Genomic DNA, 15,595 nt, shown 5'->3' with positions numbered 1-15,595 from the left:
TTGCCACATGCACAGGATACTAACCAACAAAGTACAAACGTTGTTACTAAAAATACGAAAGCTGGCTATCATAGACAAATTTTCATCATCAATGGAACAAGCCAAATTCTGGGGCATGTAAACAACTGAATAAATCAACTTCCGAATGATTCACCAACAGCAAGCATCAATTTGGCTGAAAACGGTGTGCAAACTAAGCTTGTTCTGCTGCAATAGCTTTGCCTTTTGGGTGATATAGAATTGTAATGAATAAACAAATAAAATAAAATAATATGCCCCTTGAATAAATCTGACTAACAAGTTTATTAGACAAGGGAAATCTGAAGTAAAGGACCCCCCTCCCCATGAAAAAAAGACCTTAATAGCAAGTGTGTGGGTTGGGACCACTGCATTGGAGAGGGTTGTGGGTTGTGGTCTTGCCAAACTGAATCCAGCCTTCCAGCTACTTGCCCCGGGGGGCTAAGAGTACTTGCAAAATACAAGACGGTCCACAGATCTGCATCCTATATGATCTGGGCCTGAGTTAGATCACCGGCCCATTTTGGGCAGGGCTGTGTTTACATGATTCTGCTTTGCCTCCAATTGCCCCCAAATCCTCTAGCATCACTGCTGTGAAGCAAAGTCTGAAGTGTTACGCAGCAGGGGATGTGGGGAATCCTGCCTGGGGAAAATCAGAAAGTTGGAAGGTGGGGGTGAAAATGTTGAGGGGCCCACTTAAAGAACGGAACAATATGACCCTCCTGCCACAATGTACAGTCTGGGTTAAGAAAGGGTTTAAGGAAGTGTGTGAACCAGTTGCAGCAGCATTACATACGGATTGCCCTTACTTTCGTTCCCCGACTTACAAGACAGCCATTGCGAAGTTTGTCAAGGCTGCTCCCTGAACCCTGCCCTGCATCCCTGGCCTACCCTATGCCGGGATCCACCCCTGGTATGCCCACTTTCTAAACCCTGAACTGAAGCCACCACCAACAATGAGGAAACAACAGTGGTGACATCAGAGCAATGAGAAAACTCACGGTAATTCGACACTTTGGAGAACAGCAGTTTCAGAGGGGAAAAGCCCGACGTGGCTGCGAGCTGGCGATTGCATCATATCAACAACGCAGCACCCCTGCACAGCCACGGCGGGGTATTCAGAGTGCATAGACAAACCCTAGGACTGTTCTCTGCTGGCTAGGTGGGAATCTACACTGATGTTATTCTAACGTTTTGAATGAGTTACTGTGACGCACAGCATCACGTGACCCTGGGTCTCTAACATTGTAAATGAGTTCTACTTACAGGTTCTATTTCTTAGTTCCAGCACGGCTACAGATCCAGGTGCCTCGTTCTACCGGTAATTTTCCTCTCCCTCTTCTCTGAGTAGCAGAGCTGCTGAATTTGCTCCACCCACTTCCTGTTCTCCTTCCTTCGCCCCATTTGCTATCTTATCTGCTACAGCAGATAAATCACACCAGCGTTATATTGTGCAATCACTGACAATTGCATGCAAATGACTCAGAAGTTTTCCACCTTAGAATCTGCTTTTATTGTGAAGTACTCCCATGCATCCTGCCTTAATTGTCCTCCTTTGGCAAAAGATTCACCCGAGCCGCTGCTGTGGGCGCAGGGAGCAGGATTTTAAACAAATGCTTACATCTGCAAATTGGGTCATCTGTTGATTTTTTATGATTTTTTAAAAAACTTTTTCCCCCTCTTTGCAAAGCTGAGGAGTGTTCAAAGGATCGCTATAGCTCTGTGCAGGAAAATTAACAAGGGTCTCTGCTCCCAGTCCAAAACAGGGCTGCTGCTAAAACTTTCCAATTTGGTCACCCATCCAAACCCTGACCAGACCTAGCCCATCTTAGCTTCAGCAAAGTGGCTGGCTTTTATGCAGTCAGGCTATTCCCAGGGACTTATATTAAGATGTTTTGGGAGGGAGTTTGTGTGTGCTTATGACTATTGCTGGCTAGGAGCAAGGATTGAAGTGGATGGAGCAAACCCAGCAACTCTGCTGCTCTCAGAGAAGAGGAAGAACAGAAAGGATTGAACAACGTGCCCTAAAGTACCGTTGCAGCTAAACGTAAGTAACGCTAGTGTGCCCCATGATACAGAGAACCGATACAGAGAAAGGGACACTAGCAACAGTATAAGACTAGTGTAGATCCGGCCTAGGTCTCATCAGTGGAGTGAGATTGCCGAAGCCCTTTTTAGCCAGACACCCGGGTCTGGTCCTGGGGTTTTCTGCATCAAACATGTTCTCTGCCCACTTTCCCAGCAGTCATTCCAAATCAGTCCCTTTCATTTGAGGGATATCGCTGGAATACTGTATTTATGGACCCGCCACCCCGCTGTCGACAATGGCCATTTCTTTGGCCATCTCTTTCCTCCCACCTTGGCTGAGGCTGTGTCCTTCTGCAGCCTATGGCCCAAGCACCACCCCTTCCTTCCCAAGGTAATGACCAGTTGCCCCTATTTATTTATTTATTTATTTAGAATATTTATAAACCGCTCCCCATTGAAAAATTTCGGAGCGAGCGGTGTACAAGGTAAAATGAAAATAAAAACAGAATAAAACAGTCAAAACAAAATTTAAAAGAAGCAAAAACAGAAATCCAAGGCTGCATGTTAAAGAAAAGCTTCTTGAAATAAAGACGTTTTCAGGAGGCGCCGAAAGGAGTACAAGGTTGGCGCTTGCTTGACCTCCAGAGGCAGGGAATTCCACAGGAGGGGGGCCACCACGCTGAAGGCTCTTCCCCTGGTGGATTCCAGTCGGAGGATGGGTCTATGTGGAACCACCAGGAGCAGGCCCTCGGATGACCTCAGTGACCGGGCAGGTTGGTAGGGGAGAAGGCGCTCTCTCAGGTATCCTGGTCCCAAGTTGTTTAGGGCTTTCTACACAAGTAACAAGAACCTTAAGCCTGGCTCGGTAGTGAATAGGCAGCCAGTGCAGTTCCCTCAGCAGAGGAGTTCCATGCTGGAAAGGGGCAGCTCCAGACAACAGCTGAGCTGCAGCATTCTGCACTAGCTCCAGCTTCCGGAGCAGCTTCAAGGGCAGCCCCACATAGAGCATATTGCAGTAATCCAGCCTTGAGGTTACCAATGCCTGCACCACCGTGGTCAAGCTATCCCTGTCCAGGAGAGGCCGTAGTTGGCGAACCACCCGAAGATGGTAAAAGGCACTCCGAGCCGTGGCGGCTATTTGGGCCTCCAACGACAGAAATGGGTCTAAGAGTACCCCCAAACTACGAACCTGTTCTTTCAGAGGCAGAGCAACCCCATCCAGAACAGGCCATGAGCCCCTCGGAGCTGAGCCCTGAGAAGAGGCAGTTTAAAAGAGTGGCCCTACTTTGCATGATGGGAAAAGGCATAGAAGATGCCAGCTAAGCTTACCAAAGACAACTTTCATTTTTTCCTCCATGTGGCCGACCACTTTGTTTGCTGCTGGGCACATCTGGAAGAGAGAGGAAGGCGAGGCAATGTGGGAAAGGAACAGCAGACTCTAGCCCTTTCTACACCTACGGGTGTAGAGGGAGGGCGAGGGGGCGATCCCGGACTTACCTGCTTCCAGGGTCATTGCCTGCAGTCTAAACGGGCCGTGCGACATCACACGCATCGCGCCCGTCACGGCCGCCATTTTTTTTTAAAGTGACAGAGCTGGAGTGCACTTGCACTCCAGCAAAATTAAAGGTAAAAAAAAGAAGAGCCCCACTCCCCCACCCCCAATGGCCCTGGACTCCCCCTGTCCCGGCTCCTTCCTTCTGATGACCCCTGGTATTTGCAGGGAACAGGGAAGAAGCCGGGACAGGCGCCTACACCACCTGCAGCCCTCAGGATTGTCCCAGGACTGCATAAAACACCAGGATAACTGAAGTCTCAGTTATCCCGGGGAAATGGAGGGATCATCCCTCCCTGATCTCGGAATCCACTGTGTGTCATTTGGACACACAGGGATGATCCCGGGATGATCCCTGGAAAAACGATGGTGTAGAAAGGGCCTCTCACTGTCAAGACGGTACTGAAGCAGATCCAGCTGCTGTAGCACGTTTTCATGTGAATTCCACTGAATACAGTTCTCTGGCTGCTTCTCTGTGCTTCTGAACAACCTCAGTACACAACTTACTAGGTGGTGAACAGTTTTCTCTTAAGACTATGGGACTTACCATTCCTGGAAGGACTTTCACAAGGGTAGAATTCAGAAACTTATTCACTATCTTTGGAAGCATGCTGTGGGGTGGAAAGAGACACGTGAACTCAGGAGCTATAGAATCATAGAATCATAGAATAGCAGAGTTGGAAGGGGCCTACAAGGCCATCAAGTCCAACCCCCTGCTCAGTGCAGGAATCCACCTTAAAGCATCCCTGACAGATGGTTGTCCAGCTGCCTCTGGAATGCCTAAAATGTGGGAGAGCCCACCACCTCCCTAAGTCACTGGTTCCATTGTCGTACTGCTCTAACAGTCAGGAAGTTTTTCCTGATGTCCAGACGGAATCTGGCTTCCTGTAACTTGAGCCCGTTATTCTGTGTCCTGCACTCTACCCTAAGAAGAGTTGTTACTTCAAGCTACCAACCAAATTCATCTGTTTTGATGCCAGCAACAGCCAACCAAAAGCTTCAACTCATCAACGGACCACAGAAGTGTGAGGCTGTTTTTTGTAACTTTATTTTCCGCAAGCCATCAGTTCAAGGCCCAAAAAAGATGTGATGCCAGAGACGTGAGATCTGATTTTGGAGGGCTCCAGTCTATGCCCCCCTCCAAAAAAAGACAAGTAAAGGATCGACATGGTAGCATTCTAAAAAGTATACCTGGTACGGAGAAAGTGAATGGAGAGATTTTTTCTAGAACCTGTTTCATCCAATGAAACCAAATTGTGAGAGATTCAGGAACGTGGAAAAAGAGGGGGGAAAGCACCCCAAAAACTGGTAGTCAAAGACAGCAGAAAACTCTGCTGGCTATAAGGATTATTAACGGTTTGACTTTGTATTTTGGAGGGGAAGGGATAAACACGCTTTCACCGCTTCTCTCATCAAAACTGGAGTTCCCTGCAGTGGCTTTAAGATGACGAAGCCTCAGAGCTGATCCACATATTCGACAAAGTAGTGAGGATTAATCATTTCATATGGGGATTTGCAAAGATCAAATTCCTCAAACATCCAGCAAAACGCAGGCTTTCTTTGGTTTTAGATTATGCATGGCCAAAAAAAGAGACGGTATGTGCACATGTGGGTGGGGGAGGTGTACCACACACACACACACACACACACACACACACACACACACACACACGGAGTCATCACGGGGCACTCACAGATTTTTGCAAGTCCCTCTCACGATGTCATCTGCCTCCCACACACCTCCCACCCCTTCTAGCCTTCTTTGCACAACAACAACAAAATTCATATTATTTTTAAAGATGGAAGTTGTCGCTATCTCCTGCTGTTTGCAGGAGAAGTAGCGCAATAAAGGTGGCCACATACACATTTTTATTTCCTCTTTCCTCTCCCTGTGGGAATCTACACTGATGTTATTCTAACGTTTTGAATGGGTTACTGTGACGCACAGCGTCACGTGACCCTGGGTCTCGAACGTTGCAAAGGAGTTCTACTTACTGGTTCTATTTCTTAGTTCCAGCGCGGCTACAGATCCATGTGCCTCATTCTACCGGTAATTTTCCTCTCCCACTTCTCTGAGAGTAGCAGAGCTGCTGGGTCTGCTCCGCCCACTTCCTGTTCTCCTTCCTTCGCCCCGTTTGCTATCTTATCTGCTACAGCAGTAGGAGCTTAATCACACCAGCGTTCTACTGGGCAATCACTGACAATTGCATGCAAAGGACTCAGGAGTTTTCCACCTTAGAATCTGCTTTGATTGTGAAGTACTCCCAGGCATCCTGCCTTAATTGTGCTCCTTTTGCAAAAGATTCGCCCGAGCCGCTGCTGTGGGCACAGGAGCAGGATTTTAAACAAATGCTTACATCTGCGTAAGCTTTATAGATAAAGACACCAAAATTGGCACAGTAATTCAAATACCAAATTTGAATCAAATTGGGTCATCGGTTGATTTTTTATGATTTTTTTTTAACATCTCTCCCCTCTTTGCAAAGGAGCTGAGGAGCGCTCAAAGGATCGCTGTAGCTCCGTGCAGGAAAATTAACAAGGGTCTCTGCTCCCAGTCCAAAACTCATGACCAGCAGGGCTTAAATGTTGTGTTTGAAATAATCTCAACAGCTGGGGCTGCTGCTAAAACTTTTTCAACTTGGTCACCCATCTAAACCCTGACCAGACCCATCTTAGCTTCAGCAAAGTGGCTGGCTCCTATGCAGTCAGGCTATTCCCTAGAACTTGTATTAAGATGTTTTGGGAGGGAGTTCGTGTGTTATTATTATTATTATTTATTTATTTATTTATATAGCACCATCAGTGTACATGGTGCTGTACAGATTACACAGTAAATAGCAAGACCCTGCCGCATAGGCTTACAATCTAATAAAGTTGCAATAAACAATAAGGAGGGAAGAGAATGCAAACAGGCACAGGGAAGTGTAAACAGGCACCGGGTAGGGTGAAGCTAACAGTATAGAGTCAGAACAAACTCAATATTTAAAAGCTATAGGGAACAGAAAAGTTTTTAGCTGAGTTTTAAAAGCTGTGATTGAGTTTGTAGTTCTCAAGTGTTCTGGAAGAGCGTTCCAGGCATAAGGGGCAGCAGAAGAAAAAGGACGAAGCCGAGTAAGGGAAGTAGAGGTCCTTGGGCAGGCGAGAAGCATGGCATCAGAGGAGCGGAGAGCCCGAGCGGGGCAATAGTGTGAGATGAGAGAGGAGAGATAGGCAGGAGCTAGACCGTGAAAAGCTTTGAAGGTCAGCAGGAGAAGTTTATATTGGATTCTGGAGTGAATTGGAAGCCAATGAAGAGATTTCAGAAGTGGAGTGACATGGTCAGAGCGGCGGGCCAATAAGATGATCTTAGCGGCAGAGTGGTGAACAGAGACCAGCGGACTGATGTGAGACGAAGGAAAGCCAGAGAGAAGAAGGTTGCAGTAGTCCAACCGAGAGATAACCAGTGCGTGAACGAGAGTCTTGGCAGAAGAGACAGACAAAAATGGTCGAATCCTGGCAATATTGCTGGCTAGGAGCATGGCAGGAAGTGGGCGGAGCAAACCCAGCAACTCTGCTACTCTCAAAGAGGAAGAACGGAAAGGATTGAACCATGTGCCCTGAAGTTCCGTTGCTGCGAAATATAAGTCACACTAGTGTGCCCCGTGATACAGAGAACCGATATAGAGAACCACATTAGAAACGGACACTAGCAACGTTATAAGACTAGTGTAGTTCTGAGAGAAAGAGGAAGTATCAAGCAACAAAAGTGGGGGTGAAGCGATGGTAGGAAAGCATTATTTCCCCTTCCCCCACCCCCTGTCTGATGCAGCTCACTGATGCCTCTTGAGTCAATCAAAAGTTTTTAATGGCTTAGAGGGACACACCCTACTCTGAAAGCACTTGCTCCAATGGAGCCCGGCAGCTCCTTCTGCTCCTGAACATGGTGTAATAGCGGAAAGGTGTCATCCTTACCAACAGGTGGTTCTGGAGCTTTGAGTTGGGGGCGGAGGCTCAGCAAAAGGGGTGTAGCCATTCCGTGCGAGTCCTTGGCGGTATGGTTTCCTCTCAAGGTAGCCTCCTGCAATGGTTCCTGAACTGAGTCTTCCTGATCCCACCCTTCACTTCATCGGACTCCTTTTCTATTAGTGGGGGTGGGTGAGTCTGCACCATGATAACAGTAGGGTGTCCATATGGAAGAGAGGACAGCACTCCTGTATCTTTCACAGTTGCACAGAAAAAGCTTTTGTATCTGGTCATGCTAGGCAGGGCTCCTGCAACTTTAACTGTCATGATGAAGAGGGAATTTCACCAGGTGCTGCATGACTACAAAGGACACCTGCAGAAATTCCCTTTTTCAATACAACTGTTAAAGATTCAGAAACTTGGCTGTCCTCCTTTTCATAGGGCCACCCTATAAGTTGTGACAACAGGCGACTTTGGTGGTGCCTCCTCCCCTGCCCCAAAGCTTGCAGACCGATAGGGACAGGTAACCCTCCATTCCAGAACACTTGAGAACTACAAACTCAATCACTGCTTTTAAGACTCAGCTCAAAACTTTTCTTTTCCCTATAGCCTTCAAATATTGAGTTTGTTCTGACTTTACACTGTTGGTTTTGCCCTACCCTGTGCCTGTTTACACTTCCCTGTGCCTGTTTGCATTCTCCTTCCCTCTTTATTGTTTACTACAACTTATTAGATTGTAAGCCTATGCGGCAGGGTCTTGCTATTTACTGTGTTATCTGTACAGCACCATGTACATTGATGGTGCTATATAAATAAATAATAATAATAATAATAAATAAGGCGCCTCAGGAAGAAACACCCATATTCTGGCAGATGAGCACAGCTCCCCGATTTAGCCGGTGCTAAATCAAAGGGCTTTATTTGCACCAGAGGACCGTTGCTGCTGGCACTCACCTGCTGGGAAGGTTGGTTTTACAACTCATCAGCTCCACCTTACAGTTCATCACTTCGAGTGTGATGTTCTTTACTGGGTCCTCCTTCAGGGAGCTCTCTGTCGTCATGTTGGATCTCACAGTGATCTCCATCGTACCACCTATAAAGCTGCACAAATCAAATCTGGTTACTTTCATAGAATCACAGAATAGCAGAGTTGGAAGGGGCCTACAAGGCCATCGAGTCCAACCCCCTGCTCAATGCAGGAATCCACCCTAAAGCATCCCTGACAGATGGTTGGGACAACGGTTCCTAGCATGCTTGCTTAACCCATCAGTGATACCTGGAATATAGGAACATTAGAACCCGCTTCCTACTGAGCCAGACCTGCCTTGGTCCATCTAGACCAGTATTGTCGACACTGACTGGCAGCAAAACTGGATTTTGAATTGCAAGTATCTATATTCAAATCCAGACTGTGAGGTTTTTCCCACCCCTAACATGCACCCCCACCCCAAAATGCATTTCCGTGTGGGGCTTTTAATTTGATATAGGACCTGGCACTTATCTTCTGAAATGCATTAAGGGGCTCCATGCCAGAATGTCCCAATTCAAAGAAAATGCTTTGCTACCAGTCTGTTTTTTAAAATAATAAATAAATAAATAAATAAATAAATAAATAAATAAATAAATAAATAAATAAATAAAGGCTGCGTCCAGATGACACTTTTATTGTGCTATCGCCCTGCCTTATTCATGGAATTTTATGGGAGTCATAGAATCACAGAATAGCAGAGTTGGAAGGGGCCTACAAGGCCATCGAGTCCAACCCCCTGCTCAATGCAGGAATCCACCCTAAAGCATCCCTGACAGATGGTTGTCCAGCTGCCTCTTGAAGGCCTCTAGGGTGGGAGAGCCCACAACCTCCCTAGGGAACTGATTCCATTGTACTGCTCTAACAGTCAGGAAGTTTTTCCTGATGTCCAGCTGGAATCTGGCTTCCTTTAACTTGAGCCCGTTATTCTGTGTCCTGCACTCTGGGAGGATCGAGAAGAGATCCTGGCCCTCCTCTGTGTGACAACCTTTCAAGTATTTGAAGAGTGCTATCATGTCTCCCCTCAATCTTCTCTTCTCCAGGCTAAACATGTGCAGTTCTTTCAGTCTCTCCTCAAAGGGAGTCTAGATGATGACGTCTATTTTTACCCCTCCCATATGGGTGACCATATGGAAAGCCGGACAGGGCCCCTGTATCTTTAACACTTGTACGGAAAAGAGAATTTCAGCAGGTGTCATCTGCATGCATGCAGCACCTGTTGAAGTTCCCTCTCCATCACAGCAGTGAGAGCTACAGGAGCTCTGCCCTCTTTTGTATCTTGTCATGCTAGGCAGGGCTCCTGCAGCTTTCACTGTTGTGATGAAGAGGGAATTTCCCAGGTGCTGCATGCATGCAGGTGACACGTGCTGAAATCCTGTTTTCTATGCAACTGTTAAAGACAGAGGATCCCTTTCCATAGAGTCACCCTACTTCAATCCAACAGAGGCCCAAGTGTGACCTTGGACACTCAACCAAGAACTCCAGATTGGGACTCAACTCTTTTTAAATCAACCTCCGGGATCTTGACCTCTATCTAACAAAAAGAGGGGTCTCACTCACCTTTTCCCAGCGATTGTGATCTGAGATACTACGGACATTGCCATGGCTTTGTCGGGTATGCACCTCATTGTAATGTTAGGGGGTCGGATATCTCTAACTTTCAGCCTACGAGACAAAGACACATAACAGTGGAGGATGGCGATGGAGAGAACTGGAAGTGCAAACCCCAGGGGCTGAATCACCTGCAGTGGGAAACTCATCTTAAAGGGGGGGAAATTGTATGAAGGAGTAATGAAATTCACACGCCCCACCTCCTGACTCCCCCCCCCCTTATGGCTGTGCACAGACCCCCCCTGATCCGCTCCTCACCCAATTCACAAATTCTGGATCGGGCCCACTTCACCACGCATCGATCCGCCTATGGTCCACTCCACTCCACTGCGGAGCTCCGGCTCCAAATCGGAGCTCCGCAGCGGTGGGGGTGGCACCAGGTAAGGCCCCCTCCCTCCACCCTCCTTACCTGCGTCCGTTGCAGTCTGGCGGCTGCTTCAACTGAGCCTGAGGACTCAAACAGGAAGACCAGGCCGCAGTCGTGGACTGCTCTTCCGGCTTGAGCCTCAGCGTCAGATGAAGCCGCTGCCAGAGTGTGATGGACTCAGGTAAGACCCTGTCCCCTTACCTGGCTCCGCCGCCATCGCCACACGGACTGCAGTGGCGGCAGAGGCGGCAGGTAAGGCCCCCTCCCTCCTTCCCCCCCTTACCTGCATCATAGAATCATAGAACAGCAGAGTTGGAAGGGGCCTACAAGGCCATCGAGTCCAACCCCCTGCTCAAGGCAGGAATCCACCCTAAAGCATCCCTGACAGATGGTTGTCCAGCTGCCTCTTGAAGGCCTCTAGTGTGGGAGAGCCCACCACCTCCCTAGGTCACTGATTCCATTGTCGTACTGCTCTAACAGTCAGGAAGTTTTTCCTGGTGTCCAGCTGGAATCTGGCTTCCTTTAACTTGAGCCCGTTATTCCGTGTCCTGCACTCTGGGAGGATCGAGAAGAGATCCTGGCCCTCCTCTGTGTGACAACCTTTTAAGTATTTGAGGAGTGCTCTCATGTCTCCCCTCAATCTTCTCTTCTCCAGGCTAAACCTGCCCAGTTCTTTCAGTCTCTCTTCATAGGGCTTTGTTTCCAGATCCCTGATCATCCTGGCTGCTCTCCTCTGAACACGCTCCAGCTTGTCTGTGTCCTTCTTGAACTGTGGAGCCCAGAACTGGACGCAATACTAACCATCGCGTTCTGGCAGCAGCTTCACCTGAGGCCGAGGCTCAACCTGAGGCCGAGGTCGCAGCCTGTTCTTCAGGTTTGAGCCTCAGCCTCAGTTGAAGCCACCACCGGACCGCGACAGAGGAAGGTAAGCCCCCCTCCCTCTGCCCCCTTACCTGGCTCTGCCGCCGTCGCCACATGGATTGCGGCAGCGCCAGGTAAGCCCCCACTTACCTTTTTTTCGGAGCTCCAGATCAAGGCGAAGGAGCTGCTTGGTCTCAATCCTCTTCGCCTCGATCCGTAGCCCCCCCGACCCGCTTCGTCTCCGCCTTTGTCAGAGGCAAGTCAGGCCGCCTCGCTATTGCTCCTACACTCCGATGCAAAGCGGTGCACAGCCCTACTAGTAATCTTCTAACATTAGCAGTTCTGGCAGCTGTCACCAAATGTATGGGAGCGCTGGCCACCGGCCTTGCACCTGCCACGCTGCAACTGTTGGTTAAGTGGACTTGAGGACTCCTATCAGCCATCTGCAATTAAGCTGAACAGCTGCACTTGTTAACAAACTCAATCTTGGAAGGTGAGTTGTCTGGGCTGGAGGAGCAGAGAGCCAACAGCTTCCTCAACCAACTTGGTGACAGCTGCATTCACGACCAATTCATGTCTAGGATCAAGTTCCTGCGTTTTTACAGCCTGGACCCAATGGGCAGTGATGAGAGCCTGTTCGTACAAGGTTTTTACTAGACCAAAGTGCAAAACTCATGAATAACAATGAACTGCGCAGCTGCTTTTCACATGAAGAGGAGCCCAATTGATGGCTGATGGCATCACGCGCATAAACTAAGGAAGCCCAGGCCTAAAGGCGTGTGCCTGCATACTTTACGTTTGATGCCCTGCATCTGAATTCGGTACCTGAGTACACTGCAGAGGGCATCGCTTTCCAAATGGAATCCTGCTGCCTCTTGAGATCATTGGAGAAGGCCATCAGTTTGGCTTTTATATTAACGGTCATATGCTGTACCGCAGCACCGTCATGTTCATCCTTTGTTGTTTCTGTTCTATAGTTCAGCCTTCCCCAGGCTGATGCCCCCACAAAGAATTCAAGTGCAACTCCCATCACCCCCAGCCTGTGGATGATGGGCTATGTAGTCCAATTCATCCGAAGAGCACCCTTTCAAAGGAAGGCTGCTATAGACTAACATGGCCACCCTTCTCGAATGAGTTCTTGCAAGCCACATGAGTAGAGAGAATAGTCTTACCCTTTGATGCCTTTGATAGAGTTGGTTCCACCCTGATTTTTTGTCGCCGACTCTGCCAGTTCCTCCAGAATATTGCTCTCTGACATGGTTTTCTTAGCAGCTAAAAGAAATTCAACATGCCATGAATAAACGCAGCAGGTCCAGAGCTATATGAGGCATTTATTGCACACTTGTCATTCCCTACTCACAGTTGTTTATGGGATCTTTAGACAATGTCATGATCCTCCAGTTGTGCTAACCAGCACTTGCAGCGAGGTTTTTTAGAGCAGGGAAAATGCGGCATTTAATTGGGAAAGAGAAATGAAGTACAATTTCCTCTTGTGCATTTGCATTATCCCACTAAACCACAGTGCCACCAAGAGGTTATGTAGTGGAAAAGCAGGCAAGGAAACACTCCTCATGTGGCAATCAGATCTCAATTCTGTGACGAAACTGAAAGTGGATACAGTGCATTAACAGTCAAATAACAGCCTCATGTAGAAAAGCTCACTATGACATTTGAAACAACAGTAAGATGTGGCAGCAAAAAAAGCAAATGCTATTTTGGGCTGCATTACTAGAAGCATAGCTTCCAAATCGTTGGAGGCACTGGTTCCTCTCTATTCGGCCCTGGTTAGGCCTCATCTAGAGTATTGCGTCGAGTTCTGGGCTCCACAATTCAAGAAGGACGCAGACAAGCCGGAGCGTGTTCAGAGGAGGGCAACCAGGATGATCAGGGGTCTGGAAACAAAGCCCTATGAAGAGAGACTGAAAGAACTGGGCATGTTTAGCCTGGAGATGAGAAGATTGAGGGGAGACAGGATAGCACTCTTCAAATACTTAAAAGGTTGTCACACAGAGGAGGGCCAGGATCTCTTCTCGATCCTCCCAGAGTGAAGGACACGGAATAAAGGGCTCAAGTTAAAAGAAGCCAGATTCCAGCTGGACATCAGGAAAAACTTCCTGACTGTTTGAGCAGTATGACAATGGAATCAGTGACCTAGGGAGGTTGTGGGCTCTCCCAACCTAGAGGCCTTCAAGAGGCAGCTGGACAGCCATCTGTCAGGTATGCTTTAAGGATGATTCCTGCACTGAGCTGGGGGTTGGACTCTATGACCTTAGAAGCCCCTTCTAACCCTACGATTCTAGGATTCTATGGAGCACTGCAGAACAACTGCATTGGAATGAGTCTCTCCTCTCTAAATCTCCTCCCCTTCATCAGATTGCCCACTTAACCAGGATTTACAACCAGGATTTGTGAAGTTAGATTATAAGCACTTGTTAACCAGTTTCATTGTTTGGAATCAAAACCTGACGAAGCTGAGAACCTGTGTAGACTGAACTTCACTTCGTAATAAGCTCTCTGGGTGCACAATTCAATTATTACTCTGCTTCTCTCACTCAGAGATTGTAAACTGAGGGGGAGGAAGCTTGCACAGAATGAAGAATGAACACTCTTCTAATATTCTTCTAGCAGTGTGGTGTAGTGGCTAAAGCGTTGGACTGGAAGTCAGATGATCCGGGTTCTAGTCCCCACAGACTCTCGGCCCAACCTACCTCACAGGGTTGTTGTTGTGAGGATAAAAATGGAGAGGAGGAGGACTATGTACATTGCCTTGGGTTCTTTGGAGGAAAAAAGGTGGGATATAAATGCAATAATAAATGAATAAATTCTGTGTACACCCGCTAACTGGTATTTTAAATGGTATCACCAAAGGGCAAAACAGGGACAAAATAGAGGCATTGATTTAGCAGAGACAAATAGCAGGCAGCAGAGACAGTTTGGAGCATATGGTGGTGGTGGGGATTCAGTCCAGAAATGGGAGGGGCAGCTGGCAGCTCACTGCAGGGCTCTGAAATTAACATCAGTTAAGAAAGACAACATTAGATTTGCCATTTGAAAACAAAAAGGAAAAGAAAAAAAAGAACCCTAATCCAAAATGAGGGTGGTGGTATGCATTTTTCTCCCAAATTCCTTGGATGGGCTAGAATTAGGGCTGTGCTCTGCTTCTCCTCGGACCGGAGAATCAGAAGCGGATCGGGGTGCTTCGCCTCCCCTTAAGGCGGAGGCGAAGAGGATCGGGGGAGCAGCGGAGCATCGCAGAGCAAGGTGAAGGTGGATCCTTCGCCTCGATCCGGAGCTCCACAAAAAAGGTAAGGGGGGTTTATGTGGCCCTGCCGCTGCCGCCGCCACCCATGCAGCGACGGCGGCAGAGCCAGGGCAGGGGGGTCTTACCTGGTCCGTCGCGGCCCATCACCGGCTTCACTAGAGCCCGCGGCTCAACCTGGAAGTGTAGGGCGCAAGCGGGGCCTACAGTTCCTGGTTGAGCTGCGGGCTCTAGTGAAGCTGGCAACGGGCCGGGACGGAAGCAGGTAAGGGGGAGGAGGGAGGTGGCCTTACCTGTCACCTCCCCCCGCCACTGCGGCACTCTGAGTCAGAGCTCCGCAGCGGAGCGGACCCTAGGCAGATCAAGGCAGGGCGGAGTGGGCCCGATCCGCAATTTGCGGATCAGGAGCGGAGCGGAGCAGGGGGTCCGTACACAGCCCTAGCTAGAATGATTTGGGGATGGAGGACACCGTCTTATGTTTCAGAGAGATTCCCTGCTCATTTGTGATGGAGGTACAAGTAGCCCGCTCTCAGCCCTTGGGTGAGAAAGCTTTAATAACATAAAAGCATCAGAAGAGCCACGCTGGATCAGACCAAGGGTCCATCTAGTCCAGCACTCTGTTCACACAGGGGCCAAACAGCCGTCGGCCAGGGACCCACAAAGCAGGACATGGTGCAACAGCACCCTCCCACCCATGTTCCCCAGCAACTGGTGCACACAGGCTTCCTGCCTCTGACCCTAGAGGTAGCACATAGCCATCAGGGCTAGTAGCCATGGATAGCCACTTCCTCCAGGAATTTATCCAACTGCCTTTTTTTTAATTAATTTTTTATTGATTAACAATACACTAATACAATACTACAATAATCACAGCAGCACAAAACAACAAAAAACATAATACATAACTTGATTAGCCTTATAACATTTCTA

The 15,595-nt window shown here is 48.4% G+C and overlaps 1 protein-coding gene across 1 annotated transcript in view; it reads right to left on the bottom strand.

Annotated features, from left to right (window-relative positions):
• BPIFB6 (BPI fold containing family B member 6) overlaps positions 1 to 12,664 on the bottom strand; it is a 42,389-nt gene extending 29,725 nt beyond the window's left edge. The window contains exons 1-5 of the mRNA XM_063144422.1: positions 12,579 to 12,664; positions 10,128 to 10,232; positions 8,495 to 8,641; positions 4,146 to 4,209; positions 3,376 to 3,436 (exon numbers count right to left, since the gene is read on the bottom strand). Of these exons, the coding sequence (XP_063000492.1) occupies positions 3,376 to 3,436; positions 4,146 to 4,209; positions 8,495 to 8,641; positions 10,128 to 10,232; positions 12,579 to 12,664 (463 nt within the window). The remainder of the gene's footprint in view (positions 1 to 3,375; positions 3,437 to 4,145; positions 4,210 to 8,494; positions 8,642 to 10,127; positions 10,233 to 12,578) is intronic.
• Positions 12,665 to 15,595: the final 2,931 nt, after the last annotated feature.

Source organism: Elgaria multicarinata, chromosome 1 (assembly GCF_023053635.1).
Source record: "Elgaria multicarinata webbii isolate HBS135686 ecotype San Diego chromosome 1, rElgMul1.1.pri, whole genome shotgun sequence".
Lineage (NCBI taxonomy): Eukaryota > Metazoa > Chordata > Lepidosauria > Squamata > Anguidae > Elgaria > Elgaria multicarinata.
Note: the sequence above shows the minus strand (reverse complement) of the source record. Positions and strands in the feature narration are given on the sequence as shown.